The 11938-nt window shown below is 55.4% G+C and overlaps 5 protein-coding genes across 5 annotated transcripts; 2 read left to right on the forward strand and 3 right to left on the reverse strand.

Annotated features, from left to right (window-relative positions):
• Positions 1–243: 243 nt before the first annotated feature.
• On the reverse strand, positions 244–1326 carry IWZ02DRAFT_381182 (quinone oxidoreductase; the record flags this gene model as incomplete). The annotated part of the gene is made up of 2 exons (XM_066765154.1): positions 244–1227; positions 1294–1326. The coding sequence occupies 2 exons, from the start codon at positions 1324–1326 to the stop codon at positions 244–246; spliced, it is 1017 nt and encodes a 338-aa protein (XP_066620773.1).
• Positions 1327–1616: 290 nt separating this feature from the next.
• IWZ02DRAFT_457122 (deubiquitination-protection protein dph1) lies at positions 1617–3908 on the forward strand. Its single transcript, XM_066767923.1, has 2 exons — positions 1617–2440; positions 2500–3908. Exons 1-2 carry the CDS (start codon positions 1991–1993, stop codon positions 3487–3489), a joined length of 1440 nt encoding a protein of 479 aa, XP_066620774.1. The 5' UTR covers positions 1617–1990; the 3' UTR covers positions 3490–3908.
• Positions 3909–3942: 34 nt separating this feature from the next.
• IWZ02DRAFT_457124 (Ferroporti-1) lies at positions 3943–5885 on the reverse strand. Its single transcript, XM_066767924.1, has 4 exons — positions 5256–5885; positions 5142–5181; positions 4934–5091; positions 3943–4880 (listed from the first exon to the last, which is right to left on the reverse strand). The coding sequence occupies exons 1-4, from the start codon at positions 5772–5774 to the stop codon at positions 4059–4061; spliced, it is 1539 nt and encodes a 512-aa protein (XP_066620775.1). The 5' UTR covers positions 5775–5885; the 3' UTR covers positions 3943–4058.
• Positions 5886–6039: 154 nt separating this feature from the next.
• Positions 6040–9053, reverse strand: IWZ02DRAFT_457125 (uncharacterized protein). Its single transcript, XM_066767925.1, has 2 exons — positions 8775–9053; positions 6040–8728 (listed from the first exon to the last, which is right to left on the reverse strand). The coding sequence occupies exons 1-2, from the start codon at positions 9014–9016 to the stop codon at positions 6385–6387; spliced, it is 2586 nt and encodes an 861-aa protein (XP_066620776.1). The 5' UTR covers positions 9017–9053; the 3' UTR covers positions 6040–6384.
• Positions 9054–9705: 652 nt separating this feature from the next.
• IWZ02DRAFT_381775 (ferric-chelate reductase-like protein) lies at positions 9706–11796 on the forward strand (the record flags this gene model as incomplete). Its single annotated transcript, XM_066765184.1, has 4 exons — positions 9706–10142; positions 10191–10783; positions 10841–11105; positions 11196–11796. 4 exons carry the CDS (start codon positions 9706–9708, stop codon positions 11794–11796), a joined length of 1896 nt encoding a protein of 631 aa, XP_066620777.1.
• Positions 11797–11938: the final 142 nt, after the last annotated feature.

The following is an 11938-nucleotide window of genomic DNA, read 5'->3' on the forward strand; positions in this document are numbered from 1 at the left end:
CCAGCGGATAAACTCCGGTACGGATGAGGTCCGAGCGGATGATCTGTGCCTGCGCGAGTGGGTGATGTCCAGTTGTTGACGGGAGTGCCCCAACTACTTGCTTATATACCCGGACGCCTTCAACTTCTGACTGGCATGACCGGTTCGTCACTCAGGTCTGAACCAAAGTTCTTAAAGCCTTCATTACTTTGCTCCTTTCTGGCAAGTCATGGTTTCCAATTGACCGCTTTTCCAATCTCAGTCTCAAATCCTGCTCTTGCCTTCCTGATCCAAATTCACTACCACCTTGCCCCAAGTTTCCCTTCGTCCCAAGTCACCGAGTGCATCCGCAACGCTCTCAAAACCGTTGTACACCTTGTCTGTGAAGGCTGTTTCCCTAAACTTTCCAGCCGCAATCAAGTCAAAGATCCCGTTCCACGTGTCGACGCCAATCTGGGGGTCGCGCGAAACGATGCCTCCCCAAAACACTCCAACAACGCTGCAATTCTTGAGAAGGAGTCGATTGGCCGGGATCTTCTCGATAATGCCACCTGCGAAACCAATGACAAGAATCCGCCCGTTCCATGCAATGCACTTTGTCGACTTTTCAATGAGACCCACTGAGTCGTACACAATGTCAACGCCTCTTCCCTTGGGAGTCAACTTCTTCACCTGCTCTGGCCAATCATTTTGTCGGTAGTCCAGGGCATAGTCAGCGCCAAAGGACTTGGCCACCTCCAACTTGCGAGGGGATCCAGCGGTTGCAATGACGGTGGCCCCAAAGGCTTTGGCGACTTGCACCGCTGCAAGGCCAACACCACCAGCCGCCGCATGAACAAGGACATAATCCCCCTTCTTAATCTCTCCACGTAGAACGAGACCGACGTAGCTTGTAGGGGCGGTGACCCACAGGCCTGCTGCTTCGGCAAAACTCCAGCTTTGGGGCATAGGAAACAGTTGATCTTCGACAACGGCCACTTGCTCAGCAAAGGCGCCTTGTTTCCCCCCAAAGACGCGATCTCCTTCTTTGAATTTAGGAGCACCGCCCTTTGGAGCAGTTGGAGTGCGGAGCACAACGCCGGCCATTTCGACGCCAGCGGTCCACGGAAAAGGCGGCTGGAACTGATACTTGCCCTGGATTTGCAGAATGTCGAAAAAATTGCAGCTAAAGCTGCGGACTTCGATCAGGTATTCATCAGGATTGGGCACTGGCTCCGGAATTTCTGACACACGCAGTTCTGAGGGGTCCTAAATGCGATGAACAGTGAGAAAGATGGCGGGCTTTTTTGGAACAAGCGGTGAGGGGCTTCATACCTTGACGTACTTGGCGACCTGAATTGCACGCATTGTCGTTGAATCAAAGGCTTGGTTTGATGTGGGAAAAGATGGGTGCACCTCAAGCGATTATATTGTTATCGCCCGCAATATCCAAGGCGGCCGCCCCGCAAAGAACGGCATACCGAGGTACGCGAGTCGTGATGATTGGTTGGCCACCGATGTTCAGTATACCGCAGGTTGACCGGCAGAATATGGTAGAGTTTGGCCAGCACTACAGTAGGAAGACGGCGGAATCCAAGTACCCTGGCCCAGAGGTTGCAGTCGCACTCGGTCCGCGGTGATGGAGTTTCAAGCCCAGTGCGGCTCGTCACAGACTACAGGTAAGGTCCAGAAGAAGCTCCCGTCCCCCGATTTGGTGATGTAATCGTGCCAAGAGGCCAAACGCTCTGTCTGAGCTCAGTGCACCTTGACTCTGCTGCTCCCTCCAGTCGCGCTCGCCCGTTCCTCTTCCCCATCCTCCATCGACCTCTGCGTTCCTACGGCTCCCCATCTTCTTCTGCGCCTTGGTCATATCGTCAACTCAAGTCTTTCTCCGCATTCTTCTCCACCATCTAGGCAACCAGCCAGTCTGCCGATCGACCGGAAAGGACCAGCTTCTGCTTCCCCCCACCCCACTTCATCTGCCCACGTCAACGCCCATCCCATCGACCCAAAAAACCTCCAACTCCCAACCATGGCCGACGACGCCGCCGGCACCGAGGAGCAAGTCACCTTCAATGTCAAGTCTTCCAACGAAGTCAAGTTCACCTTGACTTTGCCGCGCAGCACCACCATCGGCGACCTCAAGGCCAAGCTGTCCACCTCCGAATACGCCGACACACCTGCCGACCGCCAGCGCTTAATCTACTCTGGACGTGTGCTCAAGGACCATGATACACTCGATCGCACCAAGATCAAGGATGGCCATACTATACACATGGTGAAGAGCGCTGCTAGCAATGCTCGCCAGAATCCGAGCAGCCAAGGCTCGAGCGCCACTGTTCCTGGCGCAGGCCAGCCGAGCAACGTCCCGACAAACATCGCCACAGGAACTGGCCATGATCCTCTGGCCGGCTTGACTGGTGCGCGTTATGCTGGCCTCATGGGCCTGCCTGGTGCAAACGCCTTTGGTCCAGATGGCGGTGTATGTGTCACAGCCTTCCCGAAGACGCATCGTATTGAAATCAGCTAACCTCACACCAGATGGGTGCTCCTCCCGACACCGACCAGATCCTCCGGCGCCTGGAAGATCCCAACACGCTGCAGCTGATGACCGAGGCTCTAAACAACCCGATAGTCCTACAGCAAATGCGCAACAGCCCCATGTTTCGCGACAATCCCGCCATGCTTCAAATGTTGGAGAACCCTGCCTTCCGGCGCATCATGACCGACCCTGAAATCATCCGGGCACAGCTCCGAATGACGAGAGAATTGCGCGGGCTTGGAGGCGCTGGCGGAGAGGGAGGCAACTCGTTTCCGGCGCCCGGCGTGACGAACACGACTCCCCAGACGCAGCAGCAGAACAACAATCCAAGTGACACTGCGGCCGGTGGTAACAACCCTGGAGCTCAAGGCACCAACCCTCAAGCGAACCCTATGTTCTCCCTCTTCGGCGCTCCTCCCGCTGGCGCCAACCCTCAAGCAAACCCCTTTGCGGCACTTTTCGGCCCCCCTGCAACACAACCTCCCAATGCAGGCGACAACCAGAACCAGACCGAGAGCCGCGGTCAAACCTCACAGAACCCACCACAAAATCCGTTTGCCGGCCTCTTTGGTGGCCCCATGGGTGACGCAACGAACCCGACTGCCGGTTCTGCTCCCAATTCAAACGCTTTTCAGAACATGATGCAAAACATGATGGCGAATCCCGAGGCCATGCGTGCTGCCATGCAACTCGTGGGTGGCGGCTTTCCGGGAGCCAACCCCAACAGTGGGGCCGACGGCAACGATGCGGCGGCAGCGGGTGCAGGTGCTGGCGCCAACCCGTTCGCAGGTCTGTTTGGCGGTGCCGGAGGCGGATTTGACACTCCGCTTAGCCCGCCGGATAACAGACCGCCAGAGGAGCGGTACGCGGAGCAGCTGAGGCAATTGAACGAAATGGGATTCTACGAGTTTGAGCGCAATGTGCAGGCGTTGAGGCGCAGTGGGGGCAGCGTACAGGGAGCCATTGAGTACTTGCTCTCGGGACCGTGAAGAAATTGAAGGCATGAACATCAGACGTCGCGGCGCTTGGGGCATGGATTCGAGGATTCGCAAGACTTCCGAATGGAAGCCTGGAGTGCAGGCGAGAAAAGTTCACGACCCTGGGGTTTGGGCCTGCTTCTGCGATCAAATTGGACAACGAGGCAGGCAGGCGTTGGTTGACTGCTACTAACCAGCCTGGTCTACACAGTCAGGGCCGCAGTGGCGCGGTCACCAATTGCGAATGTCGGTGGGTAGCATCGGGTTGTATTTCTACCTGGTACTTACAGACCTCTCGTCATTTCACCAGTCGTGGACGTCTCACTAGAAAGATACCCGTCGCTGCTAGCGGCGATGCGTGACAGAGCAGCAGAGCGTCTAGGCAGGTACTCAAGCACATATATAGCAAGCCAAAGCAAAGTCAACCATGATTGATGAGCACTTTCTGACGTGAGTGACAAAAACAGCTGAACAAATGATAGTGATTGGGAATTGTTTTCGGGAAAGAATATGTACAGACAAAATCACTTGTCGGTGTAGACCAGGAAGTACCAACTTCCCAGGTACAGCTACGCAACACCCTAAGCACCTCCGCCCTCTGTCTGCGGAACAGCGGCATACCTCTGCCTCCCCTTAACACAGCGACTCGCATGCAACAAATGGCCCCTCCGCATGCGCACAAATGCAGCAAAGCAAGCCGCCGCCACAGCCACAGCAACCGCACTCATCAAAACGGGCCACACAAACTGGTCAGGCCGGGGAAACACAACCGTCAGCGCAAACGACAGCAACTCAAACAGATTCTGCAACGCCATCTCCGCCGACGAAAACGCGCCCCGGCTCGCCGCCGGCACTTCCTCTTGGATCAGGTACTGCACGGATAGGTCGAAGCCCCATAGTCCGAGGCGCGAGAGCGTTACGCCAGCGATGAGGCTGGCGCCGGCTGCTTTTTGCGCGCTGAGCGGGTTCGAGGAGGCGAAAGCGGGCGACGTGAGGACGGCGATGTAGAGCGCGACGCTGCCCACCACGCAGAAGAGTTGTTCGTTGACGAACCAGAGCCCGGCGCGCAGGGCGCTGATGCGCCGCATGAGCAGCGGCGCGGCGCACGTTGCAATCAGCTCGGTCGCGACGGCGGCCAGGCGCATGAGCGACACGGAGAGCGGCGTGTAGGTTAGGGTTAGCAGGTAGGTTTGCATTTGGACGCCGGTGCTGAGGACGGTCAGGTAGAGCAGGCTGTGGGAGAGCGAGGCTAAGAAGGCTGTGTTGCGTATGTAGGTAAGCCATGGGTGTAGCAGCGTGCTGAAGTATGACGGTTGGATGGATGGCTCGCTCGGATGGGTGGCTTCTTGTTCAGAGGTAGGTGCTGTTTTAGGTTCTTGGAGGCCGGGCACGCGGTAGTATACCTGGTCTTGGTGAGAATGATTTCGATTGGATCTGGCGGCATTGGATGGCTTACTTTAGCTATGGTGAAGTACTCGACGACAACAGAGAGGGCATTTTGCCAGAAGACGACCCAGATGGCTGCAGTAGAGGAGTACCCGTCAACGAGGGATACAAAGAGCGGAGCGAGGAGCTTCGAGGTGAGATCAATCCGGCGCATCACAGCATTTAGGTCTACTCCATGTTAGTACAATGAAAAATAAGCGTAGCAAGAGGAGGCATACCTTCGCGGAAAGCTCCCGTCTCCTCCGCAATGACGATGACCTGCCCAAACCAACCTGTCAGCCAGATGTATAAATCCAGGGTCTCCTCATCGCAAGGGCAAAAAAACACCATACCCAATCCCTCTCCACCACGACCAAGTTCCCCATAATCCCCAACCTCTCGACGCAAGCAAGCGCAACATTCCCCGCAAAAAGTGCCGTCATGGCCCACCACCTCCACGACGCCTCTTTCCCTTCCTCCTCCCTCTCCCCAACATCCTCCGAACCTTTCATCCTCCCCATCACCAAAAATCCAATACACCCCGCCGCCACGGCAACGCGCTGAGCCACGATGCTCCACCGCAGCGCCCTGAGCCGATCCCACACGTCAACCCACGCGCCAATCTTGCCCGCGAGCAGGAACGCGGCGCCGGCGCGCACGAGCGCGTACGCGGAGGCCGGCGCCAGCGTGCCCGGGAATAGTGTGGCGAGGAAGAGCACGGCGCCGAATTCGAACGTCCGGCTGTTCCATGTCGAGAGCGTGTGCGAGACGTAGAGCAGCGGGAGGATGGAGGAGGAGGAGGGCGGCGACGTCATGCGTGTTGAGGTTGAGCTTTGACGGCATAGTGGCGTGATTGAGGATGTGTCGTCCATGTCGAGGTGGTGGAGGGGTGGTGGAGTGGTGGATGTGGACGTGGAGGACGTTGAAGAAGGAGGAAGGAGGTGAAGAGGGCGCCGGTGAGGACGCCATCTTTTTTTTTTTTTTTTTTTTTTTTTCACTTCTACTGCAGCTTTTGAGAGGTGGGCGTGGGTATTGGCGAGCGTCACGAAGTAGCGATGTTGATGTAAGGCCGAGCTGCTGGCTTTTCCGCTATCGTCCATGATCGACCTCGACTTGCGCTTGGCAGACACTAGGGTGCGTCATGTTTGCTGTTGCTACTACATGCAACCCTGTGAATCATCCAGGGCACCAGTAGAACGCAAACTTCGTGTTCATTCCTTGAGTGTTATGTCAAGCTGTGCTGTTGGTGAGGTTCCAATATGTAGTGCTCTGCCTTGTATTTCTTCTTCCACAACTACATACTGTCACTAGGATAAGCCAGCTCAGCATGTGGAAGAGAGCAAACTTGATGCTGTTTATTTTACTCCGTGTTTTATACACTGCCAACTACTGTCTGTAGAAGAATTTCCCGAGCTGAGATATTACCCCAACAGCCGATCCGAGTCGTCCACCGAGGCCTATTCAGAGTTCAGCCGCCCAATTCTACTCGTCACCGTTGGCTTCAATGCCTTTGCTCCTACCTCCCGTGGCGGAGCCTTCGTCAAGAACCTCATCCTGAGAAGCTTCCTTCACATTATCCACAGAGATGCCTTCGGTGGCATCGGCACTGGAGGTATGAGGAGCAGCCCGAACCACCTTGGGGTCGATGAGTTCCATAAGAGGACATTCGACGACATTCGGGTCTTCCTCGTCATCATGCTCCATTTCAAATTTCTCGTAGAGGCGCTTGCCCTTCCAGTCATACTGGACTTCTTTCTGTGCCCGGTCGCGCTTGGCAAGCAAAAGCCGAACACCAAAGTCATCTCCATCAATGACTTCAGCAGTGCGTTGGACCAGGCTCGGCGTCCAACCCGTTTCCGCGGAAAATTCCATGCGTTGGTAGACAATGACTGTACCCGGAACAACGTCATCTTTCTCGAGACCCTTGAGTGTCGTCAGATCCGCCGGCGGGAGAGGCAGATCTTCCGTCTCGTTTGCATCATGCTCTTCCTGAAGAAGTTGAGATTCGGCAGCCCCGTCTCCCTGTTCCTCGTCATAGTTCAAGGAGACCTCGTTCTCTGCTGCTTCGTCTCCGTATGTTTCACTTTGACGTTTATTCTTCCTCTTGCGCTTCTTTCCCCTTGGCCCTTCCGCCCGATCCACGCGGTCATCGTCACAGTACTTCAAGAGGGCCGGATCCCAACGCTGTTCGAATGGGTAGGGCGGGGCGCTGATTTGCTCCACATTGTCAGGATTGGTGCACTCGAACGCAGTCACTTCCAACTTGGCCTTGTATGAATCTGACGTGGGGTCAGGCGTGTCTTGTTCATCTTCCTCGACTTCCGGCTCAGGTTGCGGTTCCTTGACCTTTCTAGGGGCGGACGCTTGCTTGTACGACTCCCTTAGCTTGTCTTCCTCCTCCTTGTCCCGGGGCGCACGAACTCCGAGAGCGGAGAACAAGTGCCGGCGGGTGCTTGCTATATCAATCCTGGCACGCCTAGACTTCAAGCCAGCTGGTTTTCCTGGTGTTGCGTCTGCGACAGTCGAAGTCGTGGTGGAACTAGCAGGCTGCGACTGATCCACATCCATGGACTCCAAATCTCCGAGAAGCTTCCTTCGGAGTCGCTCTAATTGAACATTTTGACCTTTGCCGCTATTTGCAGATGCCTCGTTGTCGACTTCATTTTCAGACTGCGCCGCATTCCTTTCAAGGTCTGCAATAGCGTTGGCATCCACGTCAGCGTAGTTCCCATCTTCAGCGTTTCTCGCAGCTTCCCATTCTATGGCGTCCTCTGCCAGCGGAACAGAGTCCTGGTCAACAGTGGGGCGGAAGCTGACATCAGTGTAGCTTTGGAATTCGCGCAAAGTTGCCAGTGTTGCCGTGGGGGGGAGTACGCCGTCACCTTGGAGTCTCCTGAGGAGTTTTTGGTCCCTGCGACGGCGATTGCGAGTCTGGGTTTTCTGCATTCCTCCACCAGGTGGCGCGTGAATACCATGGCCAGAATTCGACTCGCGTAATGAGTCTGGAACAAACTCAGACCCGTCATTGACTGTACGCTTGCTGTTTCTTGAATAGCCATAGTTCTTGCTACCACCAATAGCTCTGGCGCCGAGGGTATCGGCTTTTAGCTGAAAAGGGTTTGCTTTGGGTTTGGACGAAGCTTGTTCCGGCTCCGAGTCAGAAGAGATTTCATCGCTTGAAGAAGTACTGGAAGAAGAAGGTTGGTCTTGTTTTGTAGGGGCATTTGAATCGCTCTCATCATTTGATGACTCGTCCGACGAACTTTCAGAATCGGAGTCGCTCCCATCTGAAGATGAATCAGCGGAAAGAGGTGATGTTGCTTGAGGCGCAACTTGATCGTCGTCTACATCAGAGTGTGATGTTATCGATTCGTTATCCGACGTTGAATCAGAGTCAGACTCTTCTCTCGCAGTCTCTCCAGGTTGAAATTCTTCCTCGGTATCGGCATCCGAAAGCAACGCAACCAGCGCTTGCTCATTGTTCGCTTCATTGCCCGGAAGTCCTTGATCGTTGTCGAAGTGGACGCACTTGTCTGGCCTGGGCATAAGCCTGCGCCGTTTTTTTGGAGGCCGTAGTCTTGAAAGGGGCTGCTCGTTGTCATGGCTCGAATACTCCTCACGCCGACGACCTTCGAGAAGTGCCGGGCCAGGATCAAGAGGCAACGGGTTCTTGGGTGGAGGAATGTTCACGGGAGGGCGGTCAGGTTTGCGCAGATCGGGCTTGCCAAAGGGGAGACCATCGAGTAGGTGCTGACCTGCGGCATTGATTTGGTCACGGCCGGTGAGGTAACGGACGCGGCGGTCGACGGTAGAGAGAGGACGAATGCTTCTGGCAGTTAGTAGGGTGTGAATGCAGACAAGGAAAGACTTGCGTTACGTGGTCGTCATTGCTGAAGATGGCGGCGATATTCTGAAAGTGCAGTGCTTCAAAATCACCAAGCTCGACGACGTAGTCATCCAGACCCCAGTCTTCGGTCTCGAGTGGAATAACGGCATTGACGTCTTCAAGCAAGGCGGCGACGGTGGATGCTTTTTTGGATTTGTCGTCGGTAATTGCCCATAGGAGATCGATAGAGGGTAGCCTGTGCCTCTTGACGGTCAATTTGAGCCTCATGGCTGCAGAAGGAGGGGAAGGTCGAGGTTGGAAAAAAGACGGGTCCGTGAGGCGCGACGGCGGCTACGAGAGTCCAGCAGAATTTGGCGCGAAGTTGACCGCCTTGGGCACCGCCTGGCCAAGGGCTTCCTCCCGTCCCGCGTTCCCGTCAGGTCCAGTCGTCGGTCTCGGCCTTGCGGACTGAACGGACCCACTCTGCACTCTGTTCTCTGCCCTCAGCTCGCGTCGCAAGCGGCAGAGTTCTCCGTGCACCCTGCTTTGGCCGCCCCATTTGAGAGCGTTTGAGCAAGTTTCCTGCCAAGGCTCCGCGACCTTCACCCTCCTTTCTCCGCTGTCGTCGGCACTTGGCACCTGTCATCATGCTTTATTCGGCGCTCATGAGCCCACTGCCGAAGAAAAAGACCTATGAGCTGCCCGCTATCTCTTACAACACGAAACATGAGCAAATTGGGGCGTTCACTGGCTGTTTTGGTCTACTCCACCCGAGATGATGTCGAGTTCCGCGTCTATCGTATAGATCAATCCATCCTTCTTTCCCTTTTCAACATGGTCTTTCGATTTTTGTGGCCTCTGATCGTTGTTGGTATATAATCGACACCTCAGCACATACACAATCTTCCCTTCTCACTGCCATTGACCCCCAGTCCTCTCATCCAACACAGAGACGCTGTCCCCAAGAAGCAGCAAACATGGCTTTCCAAAAACGCCACATTCAAGACATGGGCGATGCCACAACCAAGGAGCACCATTGGGGATATGCCGACAGAGCCCTTCCGTGTACCAGTGGCGAGGGTACTTGTGCCTACCTGGATGCCGTGTACTGGATGATGGACGTGTCAATGCTCTACACCTTCATTCTCTGGGCAGTCATTGGAGGCATCCTGTTTGGCTTTCTCTTCTACCGGCTTTTGAGGCCGCGAAGACAGAGAGACCGCTTCCACTCTGAGAAGCGGGATCTCGAGGCCTCCAAATCTCCCCAAAACAGCGTTTACCGTCTGTATAGGACTACAGTGGTCGGACTGCGAAAGTGGCTGCTCCCGGAGACCTTGAGAAATGTCTTTGGTCGAGTTTCTCGGCTGCAGGTATTGGTGCTGGCGGTCATGCTGGTCTATCTCTTGATATTCTCGTAAGTGGACTTTCCACCCTATGAAACGCAGTCACTAATATTCTGCAGCCTCGTTGGCATAGTCTACAAGACATGGGTCACTCCAGTCAAAGGAAGCCCTGGCGTCTACAACACGCGCTCCGGACTCGGTGGTTTTGCTGACCGCGTTGGCGCCTTTGCCTACGCCCTCACGCCTCTGACCATCGGACTGGCTACGCGCGAGAGCATCCTTTCCCTGCTCACCGGGATCCCATATCAACACTTCATGTTCCTCCACCGATGGACGGGCCGCATCATTTTCATCCAGTCGTTTCTGCACACTCTGGGCTGGACCATTGTCGAGGGCAAGCTCTACCAGCCTCAGCCCTCGACATACGGGTCATTCATGGCCCAGCAGTATATCATTTTCGGCGTGGTTGCAATGCTCTTTATCACGTATCTTTACATCTTCTCTATGAAGCGAGTCATCAATTGGACCGGATACGAATTTTTCAGAAAGACGCACTACATCGTGGCTGCACTTTACCTTGGAGCTTGCTGGGGCCACTGGACGAAGCTTGCATGCTGGATGATTGCGAGCATCGGCATTATGTTCCTGGACCGTGGTCTCCGTCTGGCACGTGTCTTGATGATACACATGGGCTACAAGGACGGAAACAAGGGTCTGGCACCCACTACATGCCACATTATCTCCAGCGTTTGCTAATCTATTAACGTAGGTCTCGGCTTCCGGTGTGCCCAAAGTAATCTCCAGCTCTTCCAAGATGGCGACACGACCGTGATACGACTTGACTTTGTCCACAACCACGAGGCATGGCAGCCAGGCCAACACTTTTACCTGTGCTTCCCGGCCCTTAGCATCTGGCAATCGCATCCAATGACGCCCTCTTCTGTTCCCGCACCGCACCCGGCGCTTCCCCAACACACCTACATCATCCGCGCCGAAAAGGGCGAGACGAGACGCTTGGCCGAGCTTGCGGAAAAGTTCGAAATCGCATCCGGCTCCAGCTCAAAAGCTTCGTCTCTCGACAACGGAAAAGACTATGAAAAGGGCAAAGCGCGGGAAGTCCAAAGGGAAGCTTTGGAGCAGACGACACCAGTCATTCTCACTGGACCATATGGCGAAAAGGTTCTGCACGAGGACGGGGAGGTCGACAACATGCTCGCCATCGCCGGCGGCACGGGTATCTCATTCACGCTGCCTGTCGCCACTGCCGCCATTGGCAACGCAAAGACGATTGATCTGGTCTGGATCGTGCGCAAGGCAGCCAACGTCGCGTGGATCGCGCCCGAGCTACTGGAGCTCAAGGCAGCGATGAAGGAGGGCTACGTACCGGGATTGCGTATCAAGATTTTTGTCACTCGTGACGCGCAGAAAAGCACCGAGGCTTCGTCGCAGGCATTGTCACGGAAAGTCGAGGAGGTGCTGGCACCGCAAGCAAACTTCTCGGTCGAGTGGCTGGCGGACCATCACCCTAGCTCGCGCGACGTCCTGGGTGCATTTGTGGATAGAGCGGCGGCGCAAGGCGGCCGCTGTCAGGTGGTGGCGAGTGGGCCAGCTGGGCTGGGAACGGATCTCAGGAGCGCGGTTGCAGAGAGGTGCGACGCGGGGAAGGTGTGGAAGGGTGACGAAAGTGCAGATTTGGAGCTGATCTGGGACAACCGAAGCGTATGATGGCAGGCATAGATACCCGGTGGATTTTTCTGGCGTGGCTCAGGGCGAGCTGGCCACTGGCGTTCATGTGGTTCAAAGCGTACGGCTGATTTTTTGCATGAAAATTTCAGGTTTTCTTGTTTTCAAGTACCTCTTCCATTGC

The sequence above is a fragment of the Phyllosticta citriasiana genome (assembly GCF_038021145.1).
Source record: "Phyllosticta citriasiana strain CBS 120426 chromosome Unknown IWZ02scaffold_10, whole genome shotgun sequence".
Classification (NCBI taxonomy): Eukaryota; Fungi; Ascomycota; class Dothideomycetes; order Botryosphaeriales; family Phyllostictaceae; genus Phyllosticta; species Phyllosticta citriasiana.

What these genes read in the sequence shown, in the direction of transcription:
- IWZ02DRAFT_457122 (XM_066767923.1), top strand. Translation starts at nt 1,991, where the DNA reads ATGGCCGACGACGCCGCCGGCACCGAGGAGCAAGTCACCTTCAATGTC. An exon ending in CCTTTGGTCCAGATGGCGGT is followed by an intron (nt 2,441 to 2,499) that starts GTATGTGTCACA and finishes ACCTCACACCAG; the next exon opens with ATGGGTGCTCCTCCCGACAC.
- IWZ02DRAFT_457124 (XM_066767924.1), bottom strand. Translation starts at nt 5,774, where the DNA reads ATGGACGACACATCCTCAATCACGCCACTATGCCGTCAAAGCTCAACC. An exon ending in GACGGGAGCTTTCCGCGAAG is followed by an intron (nt 5,092 to 5,141) that starts GTATGCCTCCTC and finishes AACATGGAGTAG; the next exon opens with ACCTAAATGCTGTGATGCGC. An exon ending in AGTACTTCACCATAGCTAAA is followed by an intron (nt 4,881 to 4,933) that starts GTAAGCCATCCA and finishes CACCAAGACCAG; the next exon opens with GTATACTACCGCGTGCCCGG.
- IWZ02DRAFT_457125 (XM_066767925.1), bottom strand. Translation starts at nt 9,016, where the DNA reads ATGAGGCTCAAATTGACCGTCAAGAGGCACAGGCTACCCTCTATCGAT. An exon ending in AGCAATGACGACCACGTAAC is followed by an intron (nt 8,729 to 8,774) that starts GCAAGTCTTTCC and finishes AACTGCCAGAAG; the next exon opens with CATTCGTCCTCTCTCTACCG.